This window comes from Aspergillus aculeatus (genome assembly GCF_001890905.1).
Source record: "Aspergillus aculeatus ATCC 16872 unplaced genomic scaffold ASPACscaffold_6, whole genome shotgun sequence".
Taxonomy (NCBI): Eukaryota; Fungi; Ascomycota; class Eurotiomycetes; order Eurotiales; family Aspergillaceae; genus Aspergillus; species Aspergillus aculeatus.
In genome coordinates, this window is record NW_017962981.1 from 1,197,033 (window position 1) to 1,221,543 (window position 24,511).

Sequence of the window (24,511 nt, forward strand, 5' to 3'; positions counted from 1 at the left end):
ATACGACGTATAATCTAAAACCACAGGGTATCAATACATTCCACCAAACCACATCCCCTCCCGCTCTCGAGGATCGGCTCACCGATGGATAATCAACACCTCGCCGGGGAACCGCTTCAACCGCGCCGTGAGCTCGCGCTCGCTGATCTCAAGCTCCGTGCAGATCTGATCGAAACAATGCATCCCGTCCAGATACTTGGAGAGCGTCTTGTCGTCGATCTCGTCCTCGTCCTCGTCGTCCTCGTTGTTGTCGAGTGTCACCACCGTCCCCGGACGACTTCCGCTGTGCACGGAGGTCGAGTGCTCCCGTCCCTCTGAGTGATGATGTTGGCGGTGCTGGTGCTGCTGGTGCGAATGCTGGTGCTGGTGCTGGTTCTGCTGTGCAATCGGCGCCGGTTCGTCGCCTGCGCTCGACGCGTACGGGGAATTCGTGCCCGTGCCGGGTCCGCGCGAGGAGGGGCCGCTGGAGATGGGGATCTGGAGCGTTCCCCCGCCTGCGGGGGTGATTGCGGGGCTTTGTTGGTGGTGGTGGTGGTTGTTCTGGGTGTTGTGGTGGTAGTGGTAATTGTGGGAAAGGGCAGAGGCCTTGAGTGGGGGGCCGGTTGGCCCGTGGCGACGGCATATTTGTGCACGCGGTAGATGAAGCCCTTGATGACGCCGAAGGTGATGAAGCGGCGGATGTCGATGTGCGAGAGTTCGCGGCTGTGGTGGAGGTACCATTGCTTGACGTTTTGGCCTTGTTTGAGGCTTGCGTACAGCGAGACCAGACCGGCGCCGTCTACCACCGGGCGGTTATCGTAGGGTCCGCGGGTTTGAGAGGTGCCGGGGTTGGGTTCGGATGATACGGACGTTGCGGCCGCGGCAGCTACTGCGGCCGGGCTGGGGGTGACGGTGACGCTGGATGAGGTGGCCATCACGGCGTTGGAGAGGAGGGTCGGGCTTGGAGTGCGGCTGGGCGCGGTCACGCTGGCGCTGCTGGTGGTGAGCACGTCGCCCACCGGCGGCCAGACGGCGTCCGGGTCGGAGCCGGCGGCGAGGGCGGCGGATGCGGCAGTGACGGGCGAGGCAAAGGAGGTGTTGACGTAACGCGCACATTCTTGTTGCATGTCCTCGTCCATGGCGATGGTCGAGCTGAACTGCGCGGTGGGCGCATAAATCGCTGAGAATGAGAAGATGTCGAGCAGAAACAGACACCCGTAGTAGAGGAGGTGCCGGATGGCTCGACAGGTTAGGGAGAAGTCGGTGTCGGCCAGGATGGAAATGATCCGTACGCTGTTGACTCCGTTGATATGGGGCACGATCTGGACAGTTTATCAGGGTTATGCTATGTTGGAGGCGGTTAGGAAAATGCGACGTACACGTTGCATGGTCAGATCCCAGTTCTCGTCCATGAACGTCTGATATCGGACCGTGAATAAAGGGACCTGCCAGGCCTTGACTGGGGGAGGAGCCGGGTAGATTGGGAAAAGTTTGATGTTGAGGGTATTCAGCTCATCTGGATGGCCATCAGCATCACTCTGTGTATGGGAGTACGCATGCAGGGTGAGGCACGGGGCAAGAAGTACCGATAGGGATCATGCATTCGCAGTAGTTGTTCAAGTCCTCCATCAAAGTCTCGCACAAGCTGTATACCTTGCCCTCGCCGGACTTCGAATGATCTCTGGACAAGAATCCATTCTGTTCCTCCAATCCATGCATCAGATCCGCGAGCTTCTGCACAACGCTCTTGTAGGTGCTGAAATCCTCCTCTTCCGCCAGCACTACACAGAAATTGAAGATGAACTCGTTGCGGTCATAGCGAAGCGACTTCATACAGATCGGGTAGCCCAGGATACGGTAGCCATTGGTGCAAACCTGAATCAGGTTTCCGCAAAGTTCTTGCCGAGGGATCACGAAGAAGGAGATGTCGGAGAAGGTCAGGAAGGGGGGCTGCGAGGGCGCGGCGGCGGAGGGAACGATAGCACCGTCTGGAACTTGGTGAACAACCTTGGGACCTAGACAAAATCAGTCATTTGCCAGCAAGTTCAATTTTGAAGGCTAGCTTACCCTCTTGGGTGTCGAACTTGCTGTAGAAGATGGCTTTGATCATGATGACGGTGGGTGCGGGGAGAACAGGGGGTGGTAGGATGAGGAGTCAGGAATGGCTAAGAAGCAAGAGTTATAAGAAATTCAACCCATCCTGCATAGAGATCCAAGCGCCTTTCAACGAGCGCGGATCCCGATAGAGTCGGCGAAAAAGGACATTGGTAAAGAGCTAGGGAAAGGAAGGAGGATGAAGTGCAAGAGAACTTTGGGAGTCGCGGGGAGTCGCGGGGAACTTCAGGCGCGGCGCGGAGAACCTTTCCGCCCGATGGACTACAGTACACTATACATACTTTACTTTTCAGAGACACTTGGGTCACCCTCCTGTCTATCAAATATCGAGTATATTGTGATTAAGCTATGATCCTCAACAACCAATAAGTATCTATGCCCAACATGAGTAGCAGGTTGGTCGGGGTATTAAACATTGTTGAGGGGCAGATTCACACCAAGAACAAAAACCGAGGAGATCTATGAACAACCAGTCAATAAAAATATCACGCTTGAAGACGCCTGTCCACCGGAGCGCTGAAAATGCATCGATCAGAAAAGCCAAGCCCATTCGCTAATCCGAAAAACAAAAGAACAACATCAGAATCTCTTCCTCTGGCGGGCATACTCTTCTTCTAACGAGCAGCTCGGGAGGGCGCGTGGCCTCCTGCTCGTCGAGAAGCGAGCAAAGTGGATGGCGATGGTAGTGTGAATGGCTCTGATAGCGAGCTGGTGGGGCGAATGCCTGCTCGACCCATGTGAGGCACCGAGGATGGTATGTCGTATAGGTATCCCAAGGGCTGACCCATTCGAATTGCATTCACCACGTCAGTATAGCTTCCCCGTTCCCCGGCTTCCTTCAACCATTGTTCCCAGTCTTCGTCCAGTGGTACATTGGCACCCTGTTCGCGCGCAGCGCTTGCGGCCAGTAGACGATGGTTCAGCTCCACCCCGCAGCTTTCCATTTCATCCTCGCTGTAATCTTCCTCGACGGTTTCTTCAAGGATACAGTCAATGCCGCGGTCATCAATGACGTCGCTTGGGGTGCGAACTTCGGGGGTCGGCATATCTGCTCTGCGTTCCGGTTCTTTGGCGGGTTCCGGGCCGTCCTCGTAGTGCACTTCGACGGACGGAAGAGGAGAAGGGGATGCAGGTCGAATACTATCTGCAGTCGTGTCGCGTACCTTCACGCCCTCCTCGATCTCATATCGCTCACGAGCTGACTTGGTTCCCTCCCAGCGGCAGAGGGACGAGATCTCCGCCTCTGTCAGGCCCAACTCATCGAAGGCCCTGAACAGTCTGCGGTGCCAGGGAAACCGGCTGAGCCTCATGCGGTGAGGGCCATGTGAGTAGTCTAGTCCTGGATATTGAGCTTCGATGCAGTCGAGCGATCCATAGAAAGTGGACGTTTCAACGCGGACCTCGGGAACCAGGTTACGGGTGATATGAGCTGAGAATGTTGCCGGGTCGCTCGCACGCGGCCGTGGGAACAGTGCGCTGTGCACGATTTGAGCCAGCGATGGTTTGTGCATACTGAAGATGATTGATGGAATTCGAATCGGACAAGGCGGAAAACTGAGGATAAGTGGCGAAGGTTGGGTTGTACGCAAAGTTGTACAAAGTAAGTAGTGAAGGAGAGATGCGGTGAAGGGCGGGAGTGGTGGGAGAGTGTATAAAGAAGATGACCCTAAGGACAGATATGGGGTAACAGAGTGCACGGATGCTGGGGTGAGATGAGGAGAACAAAGAATGAGAGCGAGAAGGGGGAATGCTCAGACGGTGAGGAAGATACCAGAGATGTATCTGGTTGCGGAAGGGGGTAGCCGGAGATTGTCGATCAGCAATAGTAGTGGTCGGAATGAGCGATCGAAGCTGGGCTAGAAAGCCTAGAATAGGAGACAGGAGGTGCGTGGATACAAGCCCGACTTGGTCAAGGTTTCAGCCAACACTCCGTACTCATACAGTCTCTAATAAGGGAGAACAATGCAAGCCGGCATGTCTCTCCGGGATGGTTGCATGGAATCCCTACCATACACGTGGATTGGAGGTGTTGCTGTCGAGGCGTAGTCGAGGTATGAAGAAGAACAATGGAAGACGCGATCCGAGAGCCCGGTTGATAGAGGAACGGAGTCAATTCTCTTCTCCGACCCTCCCTTCCTTTGCCCTTCTATGATCTATCGGAGATATTCCCAAAAGGAAAGGGAGCGACTCTTCCTGGAGGCGAATAATAATGTGACGTACCACCCGACGCCTTGGCTTCAGGTACCGTTAGAACTAGAAGCCTAATCCGTCCCGCTTGTCGATCAGAAACGATGGGGAACCGGGCCCATTCTAGTGAAATGCGGTCTAATTTAGGGCTACCCTGACTCGGGTGAGGAGAAGCAGAGGAGACGCAGAGGAGAAGTAAGTCTGTTTGTTGGTGATCGAAGGACGGCGAAAGAAAGAGAAATTCACGAGGAAAAGCGCCTGTGTGACCTGGGTTGACCTTTTTATACTTATCGGCCGTTCAACTCTGTATCAGTCGGCTGACTCTGGGATCGACGAAACCACGCAGGCAAATGACCAGCGCATCGCATCGGAGACCGACTGCGTGGACTCGTAGCCAACCTGAATCGATGACAACAGGTCGATCCATCACCGTAATTGTGTCAGACACTCTGGCCGCCTCACGTCGGTGGTGGTGATGATGGCATGGCATGGCATGGCCCACCAGCCCTGCGTTGGCGGGCGGCGGGTCCGTTCTGGCACTCACTCACTCTCGTCGCCCACTCGCCTCACAGAGGTTCAACGGTTCAACTGCAAGGCCACTTGGACTGCCCGGGGTCCATGTAGGTACTCGAATCGAGAAGCATTCTGGGCCAGCGTCATGACTTTTTTTGTTGTTGTTTTTTCTTTTGTTTTGTCTTTTCGTGATTCTTTCTTTGAAAATATCTCCTTTCGCGTTCCCGTTTGGCGGATGGATTGAGACAATCGACGGGCCAGACAATGTCCGAAAGCGTAAAAATGGGGCCCGGGGCCAAAAAGGCGGTATGATCTTGATGATCTGGATTGCCTTGAAGTATGGAGTACAGCCAGTGTTGATGAGGTTTATTGCAGCAGAGCTAACGAGTTGGCCTTCAAGTAAGGCAGTAATAATAGTAAGCAATAGTAATGCGTCGAGTGCAGCAGCATTCAACGTTGGATTTGCCTGTGCTTTTCTTTCCTTACTCCATCCATAAAATGCCCAGTCACGTTACCACCCGTCATACTTGCTTCTGCCTCGACCTTTTCTTTTCTCCTCTTTTCCCTAGGTCTCTGCACAGCACAGACTCTAGTAACTCGCCCCTTCATCCATCTAAAATGCTCATGATACTCTAGGGTGAAAGTTTCCGATTATTAGGAGGATAGTGAAGATCATGTCTACCTTTGATGGGATTGTCCAAGGTTGGTGGTGTACACCACGCAATAGATTAATGCGAGCAAATCTGATGTCGAGTAGAATATCCCTATATACAAAGTAAAGCATCTTGCAATCAACTTTCTCTCAATGAGTAAGACTGATGCTGAGAATCATTGCCAGTCGATTACTTCCGCAAGAGCCCAGACCGACCTCCTCCGCTGGTCTGCTTCCTGAGCCATGTGCATAGTGACCACCTGCAGGGACTCGAGTCCTTCCGAGCGCCCTTCATCTACTGCTCAGCAGCCACACGCGAGGTGATTAGACACGTTTGAAGACCCCATTGGCGTAGTAGCTTACGGTATGGTCAGCTACTCCTACGGATCGAAAAGTATCCTCATCGGATGAACTTCAGTAAAGGCATCCTCGAATCGCGCAGACTGCACTACAAGCACCTGTCCAAGCTGCTGGTATTTTCGCTCGACGAGCCCTATCCTGCCCTAGATTGCTGACTCGCCTGATGAAGAGGCCCATTCCATTAAACACGCCAACAGAGATCGACCTGACCCCACGGCTGTCCATCAGGGTCACCCTCCTCGATGCGAACCATTGCACCGGTGCAGTGATGTTTCTGATCGAGGGCGAGGGGAATGCCATCTTGTACACCGGTGATATCCGAGGTGTGTCCGTCCTTAAATGGGATACTCTCCTCGGTTGCTGACATTGCACCCGATGTAGCTGAACCCTGGTGGGTCAACAGCATCATCCGGCACCCGATCTTGATCCCCTACACGTTAGGGACCAGGCAGCTGGACAAGATCTACCTCGACACCACCTTTGCCCGTCCATCCCGTATCTGTCGGGGATTCCCGTCGAAAGCGGAAGGCTTGGCCGAACTGCTGCGCAAGGTCGAAACCTATCCCGAGAACACGACATTCTACTTCCGTGCATGGACCATGGGGTACGAAGAAGTCTGGATGGCTCTTTCTGCGGCGCTTCATTCCAAGGTACTTCTGCCTGTCTGGGTATGAGGACTGTCTATCTTGCTAAGCTCACAAGGTTCACGTCGATCGATACCAGATGGACCTTTATAGGTCGCTTGCCTCCTCACGGGTGGAAGGGGGCATCGACGAGGTGCCCTCGCTCTGTGGGTTTGAACTAGGTAACCGTTTCGTTCCAGGTTGTCTAAGCGAGGACGAGCGCGCTCGAATACATAGCTGCGAGCCCGGCGTGCAGTGTTCGGTGGCGAGGTCGAAGGGCACCGTTTACATCATGCCGGTGGTCAATCGGACAAAGGACGGCTCCGAAATGCCCGAATTGGGGGCTGGGGGAGGAGGGGGTGATCTGTATCAGATCCACGAGCTCGAGCTGCCTGACAAGTCTGCCTTGGAGCAGCTGGAGAAGCTTTGTTTTGAGCGGATCCATGACACCCAGGCATTATCGCACACTAGACAGGCCCTTGTTGAGGCTTTCGAGTCGAAAAGAAAGGTGCTACTACTGGACAGCTTCGGCTTGAAGGACGCAGACGAGATGCCTCTGGAGAAGCTGGTCAAGATGCTAGGCCGTGGCCGTGCGGTGGAAACACGATTGCCGGACGACGAACACCCTACGGAAGGCGAGGCGCTTCCCAAAGTCATCGTAAGATCCCAATATCGCTGCTTTGGCAATGATTAACGAATAGGCCAGCGCTTCCCCTACTCCCGACACTCCTCGTACTCGGAACTGTGTGATCTTGTTGCCGCGTTCAAACCGAAAGACATCCACCCCTGCACCGTCGACCCAGTGACCTGGACCGAAGAGATCTCCATGCAGAACCTCTTCGGCCACCTCTGCTCAGGTACCGAGTTTGCTCACGACCAGGTGATGCGCGACATGATTTCCAACGATGAGGAACTTGTCCATCGAAGGAACCGGTCGAGGCAAGCAGCTCCCTCCGTCACCCCACAATCAAGCCAACAGTCATCCGGCATGACACTCGACACTCAGCAGTCCGAAGCACGCAAGCTATCGTCTTCACTGCCACTGCCACTGCCACCTTCACCTCCTCGTCCACCACACAGAAATCCCACCATCTCCTCAGCATCTTCCACCGAAGAACTCAACCTCCCCTCCTCCTTCGCAACCATCGATGAAACCACCTACAATCCCACTCCTTTTCCCCACCCAAAAACCACCACCACGCCATCCCACCTCCCCATCATCTCCCCCACAACACCCCAAACAGCCCAAACCCACCGCAACGCAATCCGACAAGCATGGACCTTCCTCCAAGCCATGCCCGACTCCCAACGCGAAGCCTACAACCTGAGCTCCCTTCCATCCTCGTGGCCGACGACCAACGAGCAGGCCTCCGATGAGATAGTCGGCCATGACCTCCCACGATCAACCCAGCTAAACCCTTTCTCCGGCGACCCCTTAGTTGAGGTCAACAAAACCATCCCCCCTTCCCCAGACACAGATACCACACCCTCACCCTCACCACCACCAACACCCACAACAACCACTAACCCCCAACTCCAACCGCAAGACCCCAAACACCACCAGAACCCAGATCCCACCTCCCCCAATACCCAACTCCAAACAACTCCCGTCTCTGACAACCAAGCCCACCCCACCTCCCCAGAAGAAGAAGAAGAAGAAGAAGAAGAAGAAGAAGAAGAAGAAACCCTAATCGACGACCTCTTCACCTCCCCCTCGCCCTCGCCTTCACCATCCCCCATCCCCCTCCACCCCATCCACCACCAATCCCTCCAACACCCCCAGGAACGACAAAGCCAACCAACAACCCCCAACCAAACGCCACCGACCCAGCACCACCGCCACCACAGCCCAGTCAACGCGCAAACCCGAACGCCGCAAGCAGACTCGAACCCGGACCCGGCGCGAGGATGCCTACCGCGCCGCGCAGGCGGATAGCTACGAGGCGTGGGCGACGGCCGTGGCGCTGATGTCGACGGGGAATAATCATTCGGAGGTTGAGATGGAGCTTTAGTCTTCTTTCTTTACCCACCCTTGTAGAAGGGGAGGGGGTCGGGGGTGCTCTGGGGGTTTTAGATACGCGTGTTTTAAAGATGTTAGGGGGGAAGGAAGGTTGTGGTGCGCTTGGGAGGTCAGTGGGTTGTTGTGGATGTAAATCCCATTGTTGGGTCAGAATGTAGCATACGCTAAGTTGGGGATTGGCTTTGGGGACATGTACATATAAATACTTTGTGAAGTGACCAGATGCCGGATGTTGTCATTTTCATAAGTAGATTGGAAGGGAAGCAATGTGAATGGGCAATGGGCTGTCGTTGGCATTACCTACACCGACTGCTTTGCCTCCCCTCCCCTCCTACTTCGAGCATCTACACAATTCCTAGATCCAAAGCCACCCACAAGCAATCCCCTCCCCTACAAGGCCTCGCCACCGGATAAAGAAGTAAACAGCCCCTCCCCCTCCAACAGGCCAAAAGTCTGTACACAAGAATGACAAAAAAAAGGCTAGTCTGTATATCAACAAAACAAACAAGACAAGCAAAGAAGAGAACCCAAAAGGTATCACTGCATCATCAAGGAAACTCGTCACACTACTAGGTATAATCCTATCCCCGTTCTTTATCTCCATCATCATCACCATCACCATCACCATCTTTCCTCGAACCGGACTAATCAGTAAACAAAGTAATCCTGCGTCAGTGGCAGAGTCTCCGCCGGTTCCGCGTCACAGAGCATCCCGTCGGCTTCGACGCGGTAGCTCTCCGGATCGACCTTCATCTTCGGCATGATGTCGTTGAACTTCATGTCCGCCTTGCCGATGTTGCGGCAGTTCTTGACGGCCGCGATCCGCTTCTGGAGACCGTACGTCTGGACGACGCCGGCGTCGATGGAGGCCTGCGAGACGAACATGATCGAGGTGCTGGGGACCATGGCCTGATGGGGTCATTAGCTTGCTATCACATAAGCACAACAAAAAAGATAATGAGAAAAACTTACGCCGAATTGAGGACGCATGATCACGGGTTGCACGGTGGGGATGGAAGCGTTGGGGTCGCCCTAGGATTGTTGTCAGTTTCGGTTGATGACCACCAAAAAGAAAAGTGAAGACTTACCATCTTCGACATCACGATCATTCCACTCTTCAGCACCTGCGCAGGCTTCGTGCCGAACGAGCTGGGCGACCACAGTACCAAGTCCGCAATCTTGCCCACCTCAATGCTGCCGATCATGTGCGCCATCCCCTGCGCGATGGCCGGGTTGATCGTGTACTTGCTGACGTAGCGCTTGACGCGGAAATTGTCGGCACCCGTGCCCTCGTCCTCAGGTAGGAACCCACGCTGCGCCTTGTTCTTGTGCGCCGTGTTCCACGTCCGTAGGATCACCTCGCCGCAGCGGCCCATGGCCTGCGAGTCGGAGGACATCATGCTGATGGCCCCGAGGTCGTGAAGGACATCCTCCGCGGCGATCGTCTCCGCGCGGATCCGGCTTTCCGCGAAGGCGACGTCCTCCGCGATGTTCTTGGACAGGTGGTGGCACACCATCAGCATGTCGAGGTGCTCGTCCAGGGTGTTCATGGTGAATGGGCGGGTCGGGTTGGTGCTACTGGGGAGGACGTTGGGGTGCTCCACCACCGAGATGATGTCGGGGGCGTGGCCGCCACCCGCTCCCTCCGTGTGGTAGGTGTGGATCGTGCGGTTCTTGAAGGCTTCAATCGTCTGCTCGACGAAACCGGACTCGTTCAGTGTGTCGGTGTGGATCATGCACTGCACATCGTATTCGTCGCACAGCTCGAGACATTTATCGATCGCAGCGGGCGTCGAGCCCCAGTCCTCGTGTAGCTTCAATCCCGCAGCACCCGCCTTGATCTGTTCCTCAATGCTCACGCCACCGCAGTCGTTACCCTTGCCCGTGATACCGATGTTCATCGGGATGCGATCGCACGCCTGAATCATTTGGCGCATGTGCGTGGGTCCAGGGGTGCAGGTAGTGGCATTGGATCCGGTCGAGGGACCCGTACCTCCACCCAGAAATGTCGTGATACCAGAAGCCAGTGCCTCGTCCGCCTGTTGAGGGCAGATGAAGTGAATGTGCGTATCGAACCCACCAGCAGTCACGATCTTGTTCTCTCCAGCAATCACATCCGTCGAAGAGCCAATGACCATACCCGGCGTCACGCCGTCCATGATGTCCGGGTTTCCAGCTTTGCCGATACCAACGATAAGCCCTTCCCTGATACCAATATCGGCCTTGAAGATGCCAGTCCAGTCGATGATCAGCGCGTTCGTAACAACCGTATCCAGACACTCCGTGGTGGACTTGTCCGAAGACTGGCCCATCCCATCCCGAATAACCTTGCCACCACCGAACGTGCACTCGTCTCCATAAGTCGTGTAATCCTTCTCAACACGTACCCAGAGGTTGGTCAACCCCAGACGCACCAAATCTCCAGTCGTGGGGCCGAACATGCGCACATACACCTCCCGCTCCATGGAGAAGGGCGTCACAAGCGCGGCGTCCGCAGTGGGTTCGGAGACATGAGCGAATCCGTCTGCCTGCAAGCGCATCATAATCTCTTCAGCACGGCTGAGATCCACCTTGCCGGAAGCCAAGCAGTTTCCTCCCCGGATGATCTGGTGGCCCCCGATCTCCACGAGCGTGACGACCTTGGTGTCACCCGGCTCGAACCGAACGGACGTGCCGGCGGGGATGTCCAGCCGGTACCCATACGAACGGAGGCGGTCAAAGTGCAGCTGCGGGTTCGTTTCGATGAAATGATAGTGGGAGCCGACCTGGATGGGCCGGTCACCCTTGCTCATAACCTTGAGCTTGATGCGCCTCCTTCCTTCATTGAGCGCGATGCGGCTGTTCGGGACCGGCACAATGGCTCCGGGCATGCTCTCGGGCGTGTAGTCGGCGGGGTCCGGGTCGGGGAACGCGTCAGCCGGCGGAATGGGGAGGAAGCTTCCGTAGAGCGCCTTTTCCAGATCCCCGTCATCACTGCTGATCGGGTGATGCACAGTCACGAGATAGGTGCCCGTCGGGAAGGTTCCCTCGACTTGCAGTTCGACCAGGGTCGAGACAACCGAGGGGAGGACGTGCCGGCGACCCAGCATTGTCTTGCCGATGGACATGAGATCGGCCACGGAATACTGTCCATCACGGATCAACTACGCAAGCATGAGGGTAAGTCACGGGAAAGGTAGCAAGCCTCAAGAGAATGAGTTACCTCCTGCAGGTTGGATGAAATCAAGGCCTAAAGGTACGCGGTTAGCCGCTGCTCCTCGTCAATCGAGGGTCAACTCTGCACAAGGGAATTTTTTTTTTGCAACGTACCGAAGCTTCCGCATGGTTGAGTCGCACACCACGTGCGAGACGGCGCTGGGCCAGGAATCCCAATTGGGAAATGACGAGCTTGTCAAGCTAGAGAGGCACGATACTGGTCAGCTTGGGTATAGACTTTGGGAGGAGGTGAGATGGGCACAGACCTCCTTTGGTACCAAATGCATGGTTGACAGCGGCGGGCAGCGGGTTCTTTGTCTGTCTACCTAATATAGTCGCAGCGCCCCTTCACGGCGACAGAATGGCGAGACGGACAGTAGCCAAGAAATTACCCCGTGGGTACAAGAGAGAGGGCGAGAGCTGTCGACTGGGGACTCTACGCAGATGGACCACCACGGGGGGGAAATTCCAGGTTAAGAACGAGAAATAATGTGGGGAACGAAAGATGAGCTGCCGATAAGCGGCGGGCAAGGAAAGTCGAAGCTGGAGCTGATAAGCCAGCGGATGACCTATCGCAGCGGCGCGTCTGCCGAGTGACTAACGCTTTCCAGTCAAAACTGTGGATTCCATCGGCAGTCACCGGCCATTGACATTTATCACGTTCATAAGAAGCTCTTATAAATTCTCAAAGCTAACAGAAATAGAGAAAAAAATCATGAGAAAAAAATATGTTGAAAACTGAAAGGGAAAGAACAAGAACAAGACAGACACACCCACTGATAACCCCACACCGTCAATCCGCAGACGCCGTTGACATCAGGCCCGCAAAACAAACCCAGCAGCAACAGCATTCCATAAGAAAGCGCATCAATCCAGAAATAGATCCAATCCCCATATGCTACATGCAGCATTCAGATCAAACATCCATCCCATGTACATGATCATCGTCCCGGTATAAACAGATCCCTCGGGACCGAACTTACTCCTCATTGCCAACCTCGCTCTTGCGCTTCTTCTTGGTGCGCTTGGCTTCGGCGCTCGCAGTCTTGCGAGCGGAGGCAGGGGGTTGCTCATCTTCCTTCTCCTTCTCTTTCCGGGCAGAGGTACGCTTCTTCTTCTCAGGAGACTCCTTCCTGGCGCTGGGGGTCGCGGTCTCCTTGGCCTGAGAAGGCTTGCCCTCGCTGCGGCGGCGCTTACCGCTGCGCGGCGGAGTGGGCTCCCGAACGGGCTCCGGGGAGGACTCTTCTTCCTCTTCCTCTTCCTCCTCCTCTTCCTCTTCTTCCGACTCATCCGAGGGCTCACCGGTCTCCATGCCTTGGTGCAGCTGGTTTTCAGCCTTGAGGTCATCCTCATAGGGCAGTCCAGCCTTGTAGGCCACTACCTTCTTCCTGTACTCAGCCAGGTTATCCGCGTAAAGCTTCTTCCAGATCTGTGCGGCATTATTAGTCTAGACCTCCCAAGGAAATTGATAGCAAATGGCAGACGGGGTAGCAACATACCTCCTTCTCGGACTCTTCCATCTCGGCCCAGCGACGGGTACCCTCGTCGGAGACCTCCTTAGGCTTCGCGTTGGGACCCAAGTCCTTAGCAATGACGGAGCGGTTGTGTTGCATGTAGAGGAAGAAGGGGGTGAGGGCGCGCTTGGGGGCGTTCGGGTCCGGGGGAGCGCGCTTGCGCTTCTTCTTCCCATCCGTGTCCGCGTTCGCGCCGGGGCTCGTGGCGCGAGCACCAGAGCCATAGAGAGCGCCCGCAATGCCGCTGGTGAGGTGGCTCAGGTCAAGCAGAGGAACGGGATCCCGGCCCAGGACAGTGTTGGCATGGTTGATGTAAGCTTCCTGCACGGTGGTGACCGCTTTGGCCAGTTGCGCAAGGCTGGCAATGACCTAGGAGATTGTTAGGTTAATCCTGAGTCAAAGACATATTTACAATAGGACACCATTGAAGCGAAGGACAATTGGAGTGGGCGGGTCAATGGGAGAGGTGAAGCTTGCGGTGAAGGAGGGATGCGATGCGCCGGAGCGGGGCGCATCGGGCCGTGGCAAGCAAGCAAACAAAGCAGGAGGCGGTGGCGCGCAGAGTCAGAGGGGGGCTGAGGAGCTTGGGCAGGGTACAAGCCCACTGCTGAATGGATGGCTTGTGTAAACGAACCGAAATTCGAATAAAGCAAGCCCTCCTGACCCTCGACTTTGCAACAGGGAAGCGCCGCGTTGTTTACTGACGCGTAGGCGATTGTTGAGAGGAGCGCGGCGGCCCAAGTCGCCCGGGTTGGGGGCAGCCGGGAGGAGCGCCCACCGCTCACCAGGCAATCAAAACAACAAAAAGATGAAAGAAATCAGCCAGGAAACTTACATTATCGCGAGTGCGCGTGAAATCATCTACATTGACGGTGATAGTGGCATCACTGGCCTTGGAATCCTCCTTAGGCGACATGATGCGACAAACGTGTGGTGGCGAATACCACGACTTCTGAACGTTTGGAGGGGGGTGGGAGGACAGGTGGAGAGATGTGCGTTTTGGGGGGGGAGGGTGTGGTGGGAGGGGAAAGAGTGGGAAGAAAGGAAGAAAGTGTGGGAAGAGTTAGACGGGAGGGTGGGAAGGAAAGGAAAAAGAAGGAAGAATTTTCGCTAGCGGGGTCCCGAGCCTAGCGGGAAGACTCCCTTCTAAATAGTGATGGCCCGATGGCCCGGGGGGGGGTGGACGCTGGCAATGCTCGCTGCTTTGGGCTTAGGAAACACCAACTTTCGTGTCTGCTCTGGCCGAGCTCTGAAGGTCCCTTTCTTCAGGGTTGGGGGGCTGAGCACCCTGGCAGTCTTTAGGGAGGGTAAGCAGCGGGAGCCGCCGTCCTCCCTACCTTCCCTAAACACTTCCGCGTTGTAAACAACCAACAGCGGCCCCCCCCCAATCCTTGCCCCGTCAAGCTTGTCGCTAATAGCCTCCTGTAGCACACACATACACTACGGTCTCGGGCCCATTCGGAAACTCAGCCCTCGAACCTGCCAGTCTCACCTGCTTCAGCAACCCCGCTGAAACCTGCTGAAACCCACTGCCCAGGACACCCAGGTCACCCAAGTCCCTCAGTCCCCATGGCCACGGGACAACAAGCCCCCCCACCTTCCCTGCCCGCAGAACAATGGAGGGCCCGGTTTGCTTTTCCTCTCGCTTTACCCCCCCCCCAAAACCACCACCACAAACAAGACATGATGTATCTGATTCATTTAGGCGCGGCTACGTCGCGCTGACGCCTATTTCTTCTGTCAACTGTGGTTACAGCACACTCCCCCATAGAACAATTGACCTCCATGAGGAATAACAATAACAAACATATACTCAATCAAACCAAACCTCTCCCAGATAATACACCCCATGCTCAATAGTCCAATAGTCCGTGAATCAAAGAATAAATATACTAATACTAATTCGTGTCCTCATATCTTTGTCCACTAGACCAGTAACTCCGGTTCGAATCTACACTGACCGCTGGTACTGGACACCCACCTGCTCCGGGCGCGTCCGCTTTACTCTAGGTACGGTACAGTTAGTACCCCGCACGCACCCGCGCCTTGCACCTCGCTCGAGTTCGTCAAGCCTGCCGTGCAGCGCACTTGCTTCCCCCCCTCCCGAGGTGGTTAGCTACGTAGCCACCACCACCACCACCACCAACTGGAATACAAAAACCACCTTCTGTGAATCGATCGCGTTGGGGTATGTATATAAATGTGGATGCGTAGCTTTTCTTAGAATAAAGATATTCCATTGTCGTAGTCAATTCTAGTACGTAGGCGAAATGCTAAGAAGATGGATGGGGTTTGTTGTTGTGATTGACACGGCTGGACTTGTCGGTGAGGTCACGATACAATAAGTCACTATATATTCTGTCCATGCAGCCTCCCCCCCCCCCCAGCAAAACACTGCCCCGCGCAGCATCATGCCCCCCGGCTCAGGTCCGGTGCTCATGCCGAATTGTCCTCAATTTATGTATGGCACACAAGACACTCTGAATCGGAAAGCGTATTGTTAATCCTATACAATATGAAACTCGGATACTGTCGAATTGAACTACATCCAGACTCGAAGTATATTTTGAAGTAGATCATTTAGCAAGATGTTTTATCTACAGTCACGCTGAAGATCGAGAGTGGTCTATGCAGAGCAAAACTGCTGCCATACACAGTGAACGCAAGACTTGGAAAGATCAAAGCTAGGTATATCATTTCGCGCCTACTCGCAGGAAAAATCACTGCTCGCTAGATCCAAGGTCTCTAATATAACAAGACGTGCCTTCTAAAACTCTCACAGGGGTTTAACATTCGAATCCCCGTGGGAGAGAGCAATCGCCAAAAAGAAACAGAGAGAGCTTCATGGTTATCATGTACAGTTGGCTTAGAACTTGAACACCTGGTCCTTGCTGTAGCCCAGCTCGGCCAGGATACCGGACAGCTCGCCCTGGTCGGCAGGGCTCTTCTTGGGGCCACTGATGGCCTTGTACATGCCGGGGGGACCACAGACGAAGATCTTGATGTTCTCCTCCTTGGGCTCGGGGAGGACGGTCTTCAGGAGCTCCTTGCTGATGAAGCCCTTGCCGCCGGTCCACTCCTTGGGGGGCTGGTCCAGGACGTAGAAGGCCCTGAAGCGCCGGGGGTAGGTGTTCTCGAGCTCCTCGAACTCCTTCTTCAGGAGGATGTCCTCCTCGGTCACGTTGCCGAACACGAGGGTGACCTTGGTCTGGTCCTCGGGGTTCTTGAAGATCTCACGGGCCAGCTGGTACATCGGGGTGATACCGGTGCCACCGGCGATCAGGGTGATGTGCTTGTGCTTGTTGGTCTCCCAGGGGTACTTGACGATGGGGCCCTTGAAGTCCAGGCGCTGGCCGACGTTCATGTTGTGCAGGTAGTTGGACATGGCTCCGTCGGGGTAGACCTTGACGACAAGGTCGATGTGCCCGGGGGTCTCTGCATATGCAGGGTCAGTATTCCAATTAACGAACAACAGAAAAAAATGCGCCACTGACCCTCATCGCTGGTGGGAGTGTAAGGGCGGATCACGGCCTTAGCATCGACGGGCTTGAACTTGGCCAAGAGAGCAGCTAACGGAACACACGTCAATGGTCGGCAAAACTTCTCCAGTAGTGGGACCTCTCGTTCGACTCACAGGCAACCTGGAGACCAGAGACAGCCTCCTTGTCCTCGAACTCGAAGCGCAGGCGCTTGGTGTTGTGGTTGAGAACCTCAATCTCGGACAGCTTCAGGTCGAACCATCCCTGGTCACCACCCTTGAAGACCTTCTCGCGGACGACGGGGGCCTCGGCGGTGGCAGAGGAGGCCGAGTTGTAGCGGTACAAACCAACACCGAGACCGGCAAGACCGACACCAATGTAGATAGGAGCCAAGGAGGCCTTGGCCTTGGGCGCCTCCGTGGAGTACTTGCGGAAGCCCTGTCAGAACAGCAATCAATCAGCGCAAATTCATTCTTCCCGGAGGGGAGTTCGGTCCCAGGCACGGGCGGGAAAAATTGCGACCGCTAGACACAACAATCTTTCGGATGGAAGTGCTTACCTGCTTCAGGGACTGAGAGCAGCGAAAAGCTTGACGAGCGAACATTTTGAAATGTCGGATTGAGGACCAATACGTGCTCAATGGGACTGTTTGGGGGGGGTGCGGAGAGAGTAGGGAAAAGCTCGGACGGGTAAGGGAGATATTTGAGATCCTTCCCTTCACTTCGGACTCCGAAGCGCCGTTCTCGCACATGACGCAATGTCCGTTCCTGGCGGTAATTCCGCAGGTATTACTAACCCTGCCCCGGCAATCGGGGTCGGATCATGGAGGGCAATTGTCGAGGCATTGCGTGTATCGTCGCATACCTGAGTTTCTTTTTGAAACATGCCGCTTCATCTATCGAGACCGTTCTGTGACTTGCATGTAGAGAAGTCATCTATGTGTTCTCGGGGCCAGTACGCCGTAGCTTCTCGATTCTGGAATTACGGATATAGTCCTTAGCCAACTGCGATCTCGGAATTCGATATACAACAGCCGGTTCGATTTTATCTACTTCTGAATCGACTCTGAGGCAACAGGAATCGTCTACCTAGGGGCTCACCCAAAGAAGACGTACGGCTGCTGATGCCTCGATTTAATACGTAACCGTGCATGTTCACCCACAGAAGCAGTGCACAACCACTAGACTGGGCCGATGGCGTGCTCATCGAAAGGCGAACGACCAAGTGGCTGTCTTCCTATCTGCACCCTGCAGCCGGATCAAGGGCGGAAGGTGGATGATGTCAAGCCTGGAAGGTCTTTTCCCACCTCCTCTCAAATGTTCACCTGACGGATGAGCCAGTCCTCGTACCCACCATGCATAGATCCGAGCCAGGCCCTGATTGCTGTTTCTGCTGTCACACTGCCATCAAGATCTGCCCCCGGACTTGGCGTGGGCGAACACATTACGCCGAACCTGACGGAGCGGAGAGGTTCAGGCTGACCAAGAGGAGAGGCCGACTGTTCTAGCCAGCGACTCAAGATTTAGTCACATACGGATCAATTATCTTATCCCAGCTAAGGATGAAGATCTACTAACCCACAGAACCAGAAAAGTAGGTTGAGTGAACAAAAAAGAAATAACCCCGGTATTTTTGTGAAATAACTTGAAAGGGTCGCTGCAGAGGACTACTAAAGAGACATAAAAACCATCCGTCCCATTTTCTGGGTTGTAGATACACGCCTTGTTCTCCGCGTGATCCGTGTCCTTCGTGCATGCTATGGCCATAACATAGTCATTCATTCCTACACTCCACTTCCCCACGCCCAAATCCTCACATTTACGCGAAGGTAGAGGGGCGAGAGTAAGCGTACAGCTTCTTGCCAGGCTTGACGGAGCGGTGGGGCAGGGGGAACTTGAGGTCCTTGGTGAGGAGCTGCTTGATGTAGGGGCGGCGGATGGTCTCGGCGTTCTCGATCTCAACAACCTTGAGGACCTGCGGGGGTTCGTTAGAAATTTGTTGTTGTTGAGAGCCTCCGGAAAGGAGGCAGTAGTGATGGAACGTACGTGGATGGAACCGAAACGGGCACGGTGGCGGGCGGCCATGTCCTGGTAGAGAGCCTCAACGGCCTCGGTGCGGCTCATCTCACGGAACTCCTTGTACATGTTGTGGGTACCGGAGCGCGAGTCGTAGCGGAGCCAGATACCGAAGTTCTTGACCTTGAGGGGGCGCTTCTCGCTGATCTGGAGAGAGGTCGAGTGTCAGCCGACACTTGCCATTGAATTTCTTTCTTTCTGCGGAGACATCGTAGACATACCACGTTGAGGCTGACGATCTCACCGTTGGCCTTCTTGACCTTGCGGAGCTGGGTCAGGAAGTACCAGAACCGCGACTTAGCGACAACGGTGTTGGGCGCAAAGATGCGCATGCGGTACAGCTTGGGCGTGGGGTTGGCCTCGGTGGGCAGGTGACGCCCGATAACCTGGTACTCTTGGAGACGCCCTATTGATTCCAGTCAGAAAACCCATCCGACAGCCTGTCTGTGCGGTCCCCTTGGTGGATTGGCTTGGATCGATGAATTGGTGTCTGCGTGGTAAGATTCGAGTACTGGTGTGCATGATCGAATAGTGGCGACTCGAGTAAAAGATAATAACGTGTCCGTGTCTTCCTCGATTGTTGTTTATCCTCCATTGTCAAACCGAAATCCCGTCACATTTTTCCTCCGCTCGCGCGTGTCAAGAAGTTCAATCGTGGTCGAGCAAAATTCTATCTCCGTGGTGTGCCGTTCATCGATCGCAAAAATATTTCATCGCAAAAAAACCGAACCGCCAAGGGGACCATATCGGAAAATTCAAAAAAATTGTTAACTCACCCATCTGGTAAATTCAGTCAGTAACAATTTCCTGGCAGTAAAAAGAGGGACAAAAAGGGTGGGCTCACTTTGATTGACGCTGTAGTGGTTAGTCGACGAGAGATGTGCCGGTTGTACTCGTCGCGGAAGGGAGGATTTTTGGGAACCGGATTGATTGTGAGCTAGGTTTAACCCTCCTTAGGGCTAAGCGACCGTGAGGCTTGGCCGGTGCTATTCCTGATCGGGTCTCTCAGCCACAGTGCTGTGGCGGTGAGGATTAGATAAGGCCTTTCGGCGGGCGGCATCCGCTTCTTTTTCCCCGCCTTCTCCGATCGCCGTTTCATCATCGGGCAGGGTCGTTTGCTTGTCTATCGAGTCCCATCGTCAGCTTTATTGAACCGTTCCGGCCACCCTCGAGTGCTTGACATATCATCTTCACTTACTGGCTGCTAGGAACTGTCATACTCACCCATTTCCTCCCTATCCAACGATGGGCTCAATCTTCGAAGAGTTCAAGGATGGCCAGAAACTCGGCTCTGGTCACCACCTAGCCGCAGCTCTTACCCCCGTCTCAACCTCGGCGAACCCCGGCCGTTTACAGTCCTTCTACTACTTCTCCAACGCCGCGCGCCTATCGTCGGACCTTCGCTATTCCCTCTTCCAGGCCAATGGCATAAGACTACCGAAGCAGGAACAAAACTCATGGGTGGACATATTCGCGGCATACTGGAGCGCTGCTGGGGAGCTGGTCCGGTTCGAAGAGGCTTCTTCGCGCGCCAGCTGGGTCAAGGTGTTCAATGCGTGGAAGGAGACGGCCAACCAACTTATCCGGGGATACTCGACGGGCGGTCTCCAAGCATGGACGATCCCATGTCTGTATGTGGTGGGGAGGTATTTGCGACACTTCGCGAGGAAAGCCGATGCCGAGCTCGCTTCCCAGGAATCCGATGGGTTCGGTGATGGCTTTCAAGACGACGTGGCCACTGGTCTAGAGAAGAATGCGAAGCTGGAGGAGGCTACTCGAGTGTTGAACCGGATGTTCACGTTGTGCCTTACTGACCGGTAGGCTGTCCGGCATCACATGTGGGTCGACGCCATCCTTGCTAATCGCAACAACGTTGTAGGTCTTCGATCGAGGAATCCCGGAAGTGGGGGGTATACGACACGACCAACCTCCTGTTCAAGACCTATTTCAAACTCAACACCATTGGCCTGTCCAAGAACTTACTGCGTGCTCTCAATGCGCAGTCCGCCGACCTTCCCGAACTAGACGCCTTCCCCAAGTCCCACACCGTCACCTTCAAATACTACGTTGGAGTCATCCACTTCCTCGATGAGAACTACGCCGAGGTTTGTGCGCCCAGACCTGTAACTGATCAACCCAGACTGACGCGTGGCAGGCTGAGCAGCATTTGGCGGAGGCCTGGAGGATGTGCCATCGCAGCGCAATGAAGAATAGGGAGTGAGTATGCTTCTCCTTTGCCGGGGTCCCCGTCCTAATGTCTATCCAGACTCATCCTCACCTACCTCATCCCTTGTCACTTGGTCACGACACACACGCTACCCAGCAAAAAGCTCCTGGCGCCCTTCCCCCGCCTTGAGAAGCTCTACCGTCCCCTATGCAATTGTATCAAGAAAGGCGATCTGGGAGGCTTCGATGCGGCGATGTCAGCTGGCGAGGAAGAGTTCGTCAAACGACGTATCTACCTACCTCTGGAGAGGGGACGCGACATCGCCTTGCGTAACCTCTTCCGGAAGGTTTTTATCGCCGGAGGGTTTGAGGAGTCCAAAGACGGCCAACCTCCGATCCGCCGGACCCGAGTACCTGTCGCCGAGTTCGCAGCTGCGGTCCGCATTGGCACACATGCGGACGAGAGGTGCCGGGTGGATATCGACGAGGTGGAGTGTCTGCTATCGAACTTGATATACAAGGTCAGTGCTCGCTCCCCATTAGCTATCATGCAGCACACCCCAGCTCAATGATCTGACTTGCTTCCTAGGGTCTCATGAAAGGATATATCGCGCGCGAACGTGGTATGGTCGTGTTGAGCAAGGGCGGGTCCGCATTTCCGGGAACGGGTGTCTAAATTGAGCTTCTCTAATTTTACCTTGCTCGATATGAGACTTTTGACCATGAATTGAGCGATACCTCGATCTCAACGTCATCAGCAGCCGTATTTAGGCGCCGCGGGCCCGGCACCCGCTGGCTGTTAGTTGGTCACGCAAAATCCCCAGCTTGGTCTTCGGGTTGATCACACCTCACTCGACCTGGCATGAAATCAGCAGGAATCGGCACACGAGCATTCGAACAAGATCATCGTCGGAAGATTGCTCTACCTACCAGGCGATGGCGACGCTCAAGGGTACGGGGCTATCTTGATCAGCGCGCACCATGACACTTGACTTTATGCGACAAGAAATTTTAGACACTGGAGCTATGCATTAGCCCGGAGGGAATACCCCGTTGTATACATACATACCTTGTTTGCGGAAAGTAACCGAGATATCCAGCAATTGCATCAAATAACTGTTTAATAAATACATACATTCCAAAGTACAGTCAATGAGGTATACACGCACATTATACAAAGCTTGCAAAACTCACCCATGTCGAAAATGAAGTTAATACAGTCCACATGCCCGAGAACCCAAAACTCAGCCAATCTCAGCCCTGAAAAACCAGCAGGGAAGGTGGTGTGGTGGGCGACACCTGCATCTACCCCGTCCTCATGTACCCATGATACCCCTCTCTCTCACTCCTAAACCAGACATCCCCCAAATCTACGTAATCGTACTCGCCATAGACTGCTGCTGTTTCCCCGACGCACCCGTCAAATCATCCTACCCCCAAAACACAAGGAGTAAAGAGTCAGCGCCCGCAAACCAAATCTCCCAAAATCCTACCTTATCCTTTCTATTTATGAAGGAAAACGGGGGGACTCACCATATGATTACACATAGCGACGAACAGATCGAAGAATAGCTTCCCGCCTTGCTCCATCTCCATCTGCATGGTGCCGCTGCGCTTAAAGGTCGACCGGCTCCGGATGATGAGGGCGAGGTAGTGTGCCCGCAGCTTGGACTCGGTGTCCGGCGTGTGCGCGTAGGCGTAGCGCGCGCTCGTCAGGATGGTGCTGCACGAGATGCCCGAGTGCAGCCCTTGCTTGCGGAGGGCGAGGCGTTTCAGGGTCTCCAGGCCGTATTTTTGGGCCGCGCAGCTGTTGTTTTCCGCCCAAGGGGATTAGTTTTGGGGATCTAGGTTGGTGGTTGGTGGGGAATGTTAGGGAGGGGGTGGGTTTCTGGGGAATACGCATGGGTTTTGGGGAGGTACTGGAGGTTGGATTGGGAGGGGAAATCTTTTGATGGGAGGTGGGTGGGCGGGTTATACAATCTGTACGGTACATGTGGGCATGGATATTGAACGATTGAAAGAGGAGATACTGGGTTACAAAACACATAATAGGCGAAGCAGGGGAACACTTACTATACAGCTGTATCTCGCAGGATCTCCGCGCCTACTCCCTGATGGAAGATGGTTGCGCCATCTGGTTCGGCATCGCTACTCCCCGTCGTTGAAGAGGCCGTCTCCAGCTGCCAGGTGTTTCGGGTTTTGTTGTGCAGGAGTCGCGGGAAGTAGTCGCCTCGGTAGAGGTATTCGAGGATGCAGGACAGGATCTCGGGCTGTTCGTCGGGGAGATAGATGGGATTGTTGGAGGAGGTGTTGTTCGGATCCGTGGAGGCAGCACGGGCACGGGCGCACACGGCGGCGAAATAAGGGGAGACGCAGATGATGTCCCTGTGAGCGGCAAAGAGACGCTTCTCGGGTCCTACGCAGAGGGTGACCGTCGCCGGGGTGAGGGAGCTATAGCGCTGCGGTTTAGCTGGGTGAAATCGTGAAAGCGACTGTATCCTGGAGGAAACAGACCTGCCATCTGGGGGACTATCAGGGGGCTCCCGCCGACGATGTTGTTGTTGTTGTAGTAGACGGCGGGAGGTACTCGATTGTCGTTCGCGAGATCGTGTTCTCAGGACGCGTGTACTGGATTTCCCGGCTCCATATCGTGAGGAAAAGGCCTCGGGGTGGGCTTGCTGTCGTCTGGTGGAGAGATTTCTAGGACTACCACTACTACTCCTGCTTCGTTGTTGTTGCTGTTGCTGTAGAGCTAACATGTTTGTGATTAAAGGGTTGGCGAAAAGTGAGGGGGATAGGGGGTCAGAGAAAGAGAATAAAACAGTCTTGCGCTCGATGAGTGAATGAAGGGTAGGAATCTTCCAGGTGATGGACTTCCTTGGAAGTCAATGAAACGATGAGTGAAATGAAAACCTGTATGTAAGTATTGTCTTTCCTTGACTAGTTAGTGGCAGAAGTCCCAAGTTCCAGGGGGAAAAGGAGAGTCTCTCGAGTCCCACCCCACGCCTCCTCACGGGGGGTGGTGTTTCCCATTGGCAACATCGAACAAAGAGAAACCATCTAGACTCGACACCCTTGTAGAAGTAGTCTGCTGCAGGCTGGGATGACAGGGACTCGATAGGCTTTTGGATGCAGCAGCTGAAGGCAGCATGGATGGTGGAAGAGCATGCAGCACACGCGTAAGATCCGGTAATGCACGCGTAAAGTGGTTGAGGTTCCATCGCCAAAAGATCGCGCAGTCACGGGTCAGCCATTGCCCAATGATTGAGGCAGAAGAGGCGGAAAGGGGGTGTGGACCTGGAGGGTCTGCCACCAAATCAGCAAATCACCACCACAACACCGTCCGCACCTGTCCGCTACTTGCCGGCATCTCGCGATCTATCATTTCGGCCTTTTCCTGCTGGTGACAGACAGATCGAAAATGACCAGTGCGTGCATCTCATCAAACATGCATAGAGCCGAAGTTACATGACCAGCTACGATGAGAACATTATGACCAGGCAGGTTCACGCAGTCAGGGAAGCATTCATTTGACAGGTTCATATCCCGAAATCTGTCGACACTACAGATCCAGCTAGGGAGTGCAGCTAGCCATTATGTAGGTGGTAGTTGCACAATGGCAATTCCAACTTT

The 24,511-nt window shown here is 54.6% G+C and overlaps 9 protein-coding genes across 9 annotated transcripts; 2 read left to right on the forward strand and 7 right to left on the reverse strand.

Moving 5' to 3' along the window:
* Positions 1 to 78: 78 nt before the first annotated feature.
* Positions 79 to 2,089, reverse strand: ASPACDRAFT_117604 (nitrogen permease regulating protein NPR2; the record flags this gene model as incomplete). Its single annotated transcript, XM_020196083.1, has 5 exons — positions 79 to 585; positions 618 to 1,301; positions 1,359 to 1,495; positions 1,566 to 1,994; positions 2,047 to 2,089. 5 exons carry the CDS (start codon positions 2,087 to 2,089, stop codon positions 79 to 81), a joined length of 1,800 nt encoding a protein of 599 aa, XP_020057311.1.
* A 619-nt stretch (positions 2,090 to 2,708) lies between these two features.
* On the reverse strand, positions 2,709 to 3,605 carry ASPACDRAFT_59778 (uncharacterized protein; the record flags this gene model as incomplete). The annotated part of the gene is made up of 1 exon (XM_020203487.1): positions 2,709 to 3,605. One exon carries the CDS (start codon positions 3,603 to 3,605, stop codon positions 2,709 to 2,711), a length of 897 nt encoding a protein of 298 aa, XP_020057312.1.
* Positions 3,606 to 5,468: 1,863 nt separating this feature from the next.
* Positions 5,469 to 7,806, forward strand: ASPACDRAFT_51762 (putative DNA repair protein; the record flags this gene model as incomplete). Its single annotated transcript, XM_020202526.1, has 8 exons — positions 5,469 to 5,489; positions 5,713 to 5,766; positions 5,821 to 5,919; positions 5,976 to 6,129; positions 6,188 to 6,474; positions 6,509 to 7,087; positions 7,136 to 7,345; positions 7,759 to 7,806. The coding sequence occupies 8 exons, from the start codon at positions 5,469 to 5,471 to the stop codon at positions 7,804 to 7,806; spliced, it is 1,452 nt and encodes a 483-aa protein (XP_020057313.1).
* Positions 7,807 to 8,741: 935 nt separating this feature from the next.
* Positions 8,742 to 12,128, reverse strand: ASPACDRAFT_77826 (urease Ure). The gene is made up of 6 exons (XM_020205052.1): positions 11,911 to 12,128; positions 11,759 to 11,845; positions 11,652 to 11,678; positions 9,538 to 11,592; positions 9,422 to 9,481; positions 8,742 to 9,358 (listed from the first exon to the last, which is right to left on the reverse strand). Exons 1-6 carry the CDS (start codon positions 11,929 to 11,931, stop codon positions 9,098 to 9,100), a joined length of 2,511 nt encoding a protein of 836 aa, XP_020057314.1. The 5' UTR covers positions 11,932 to 12,128; the 3' UTR covers positions 8,742 to 9,097.
* A 171-nt stretch (positions 12,129 to 12,299) lies between these two features.
* Positions 12,300 to 14,155, reverse strand: ASPACDRAFT_77827 (uncharacterized protein). The gene is made up of 3 exons (XM_020205053.1): positions 13,994 to 14,155; positions 13,144 to 13,527; positions 12,300 to 13,073 (listed from the first exon to the last, which is right to left on the reverse strand). The coding sequence occupies exons 1-3, from the start codon at positions 14,072 to 14,074 to the stop codon at positions 12,624 to 12,626; spliced, it is 915 nt and encodes a 304-aa protein (XP_020057315.1). The 5' UTR covers positions 14,075 to 14,155; the 3' UTR covers positions 12,300 to 12,623.
* A 1,580-nt stretch (positions 14,156 to 15,735) lies between these two features.
* ASPACDRAFT_117611 (cytochrome b5 reductase family protein) lies at positions 15,736 to 17,408 on the reverse strand. Its single transcript, XM_020196084.1, has 4 exons — positions 17,197 to 17,408; positions 16,793 to 17,075; positions 16,653 to 16,727; positions 15,736 to 16,593 (listed from the first exon to the last, which is right to left on the reverse strand). Exons 1-4 carry the CDS (start codon positions 17,239 to 17,241, stop codon positions 16,025 to 16,027), a joined length of 972 nt encoding a protein of 323 aa, XP_020057316.1. The 5' UTR covers positions 17,242 to 17,408; the 3' UTR covers positions 15,736 to 16,024.
* A 555-nt stretch (positions 17,409 to 17,963) lies between these two features.
* ASPACDRAFT_1868121 (60S ribosomal protein eL20) lies at positions 17,964 to 19,593 on the reverse strand. The gene is made up of 4 exons (XM_020197913.1): positions 19,489 to 19,593; positions 18,934 to 19,118; positions 18,683 to 18,859; positions 17,964 to 18,611 (listed from the first exon to the last, which is right to left on the reverse strand). The coding sequence occupies exons 1-4, from the start codon at positions 19,490 to 19,492 to the stop codon at positions 18,456 to 18,458; spliced, it is 522 nt and encodes a 173-aa protein (XP_020057317.1). The 5' UTR covers positions 19,493 to 19,593; the 3' UTR covers positions 17,964 to 18,455.
* A 61-nt stretch (positions 19,594 to 19,654) lies between these two features.
* csn12 lies at positions 19,655 to 21,996 on the forward strand. The gene is made up of 6 exons (XM_020205054.1): positions 19,655 to 19,835; positions 19,937 to 20,529; positions 20,592 to 20,817; positions 20,868 to 20,929; positions 20,979 to 21,399; positions 21,468 to 21,996. The coding sequence occupies exons 2-6, from the start codon at positions 19,958 to 19,960 to the stop codon at positions 21,552 to 21,554; spliced, it is 1,368 nt and encodes a 455-aa protein (XP_020057318.1). The 5' UTR covers positions 19,655 to 19,835; positions 19,937 to 19,957; the 3' UTR covers positions 21,555 to 21,996.
* A 25-nt stretch (positions 21,997 to 22,021) lies between these two features.
* ASPACDRAFT_117619 (BTB/POZ domain-containing protein) lies at positions 22,022 to 24,098 on the reverse strand. The gene is made up of 4 exons (XM_020196085.1): positions 23,393 to 24,098; positions 22,952 to 23,329; positions 22,412 to 22,685; positions 22,022 to 22,308 (listed from the first exon to the last, which is right to left on the reverse strand). The coding sequence occupies exons 1-4, from the start codon at positions 23,635 to 23,637 to the stop codon at positions 22,249 to 22,251; spliced, it is 957 nt and encodes a 318-aa protein (XP_020057319.1). The 5' UTR covers positions 23,638 to 24,098; the 3' UTR covers positions 22,022 to 22,248.
* Positions 24,099 to 24,511: the final 413 nt, after the last annotated feature.

What these genes read in the sequence shown, in the direction of transcription:
- ASPACDRAFT_77826 (XM_020205052.1), bottom strand. Translation starts at nt 11,931, where the DNA reads ATGCATTTGGTACCAAAGGAG. An exon ending in TGCATTTGGTACCAAAGGAG is followed by an intron (nt 11,846 to 11,910) that starts GTCTGTGCCCAT and finishes GTGCCTCTCTAG; the next exon opens with CTTGACAAGCTCGTCATTTC. An exon ending in TGATCGTGATGTCGAAGATG is followed by an intron (nt 9,482 to 9,537) that starts GTAAGTCTTCAC and finishes CAACAATCCTAG; the next exon opens with GGCGACCCCAACGCTTCCAT.
- ASPACDRAFT_1868121 (XM_020197913.1), bottom strand. An exon ending in AGATCGTCAGCCTCAACGTG is followed by an intron (nt 18,860 to 18,933) that starts GTATGTCTACGA and finishes ACCTCTCTCCAG; the next exon opens with ATCAGCGAGAAGCGCCCCCT. An exon ending in CCCGTTTCGGTTCCATCCAC is followed by an intron (nt 18,612 to 18,682) that starts GTACGTTCCATC and finishes GAACCCCCGCAG; the next exon opens with GTCCTCAAGGTTGTTGAGAT.
- ASPACDRAFT_117611 (XM_020196084.1), bottom strand. Translation starts at nt 17,241, where the DNA reads ATGTTCGCTCGTCAAGCTTTTCGCTGCTCTCAGTCCCTGAAGCAG. An exon ending in GCTCTCAGTCCCTGAAGCAG is followed by an intron (nt 17,076 to 17,196) that starts GTAAGCACTTCC and finishes CTGTTCTGACAG; the next exon opens with GGCTTCCGCAAGTACTCCAC. An exon ending in CACTCCCACCAGCGATGAGG is followed by an intron (nt 16,594 to 16,652) that starts GTCAGTGGCGCA and finishes CTGCATATGCAG; the next exon opens with AGACCCCCGGGCACATCGAC.
- ASPACDRAFT_117619 (XM_020196085.1), bottom strand. Translation starts at nt 23,637, where the DNA reads ATGTTAGCTCTACAGCAACAGCAACAACAACGAAGCAGGAGTAGTAGT. An exon ending in CTGCGAGATACAGCTGTATA is followed by an intron (nt 22,686 to 22,951) that starts GTAAGTGTTCCC and finishes GGAAAACAACAG; the next exon opens with CTGCGCGGCCCAAAAATACG. An exon ending in TCGCTATGTGTAATCATATG is followed by an intron (nt 22,309 to 22,411) that starts GTGAGTCCCCCC and finishes TTTTGGGGGTAG; the next exon opens with GATGATTTGACGGGTGCGTC.
- ASPACDRAFT_77827 (XM_020205053.1), bottom strand. Translation starts at nt 14,074, where the DNA reads ATGTCGCCTAAGGAGGATTCCAAGGCCAGTGATGCCACTATCACCGTC. An exon ending in TCACGCGCACTCGCGATAAT is followed by an intron (nt 13,528 to 13,993) that starts GTAAGTTTCCTG and finishes ACAATCTCCTAG; the next exon opens with GTCATTGCCAGCCTTGCGCA. An exon ending in TGGAAGAGTCCGAGAAGGAG is followed by an intron (nt 13,074 to 13,143) that starts GTATGTTGCTAC and finishes AATGCCGCACAG; the next exon opens with ATCTGGAAGAAGCTTTACGC.
- csn12 (XM_020205054.1), top strand. Translation starts at nt 19,958, where the DNA reads ATGGGCTCAATCTTCGAAGAGTTCAAGGATGGCCAGAAACTCGGCTCT. An exon ending in ACGTTGTGCCTTACTGACCG is followed by an intron (nt 20,530 to 20,591) that starts GTAGGCTGTCCG and finishes ACAACGTTGTAG; the next exon opens with GTCTTCGATCGAGGAATCCC. An exon ending in TCGATGAGAACTACGCCGAG is followed by an intron (nt 20,818 to 20,867) that starts GTTTGTGCGCCC and finishes GACGCGTGGCAG; the next exon opens with GCTGAGCAGCATTTGGCGGA.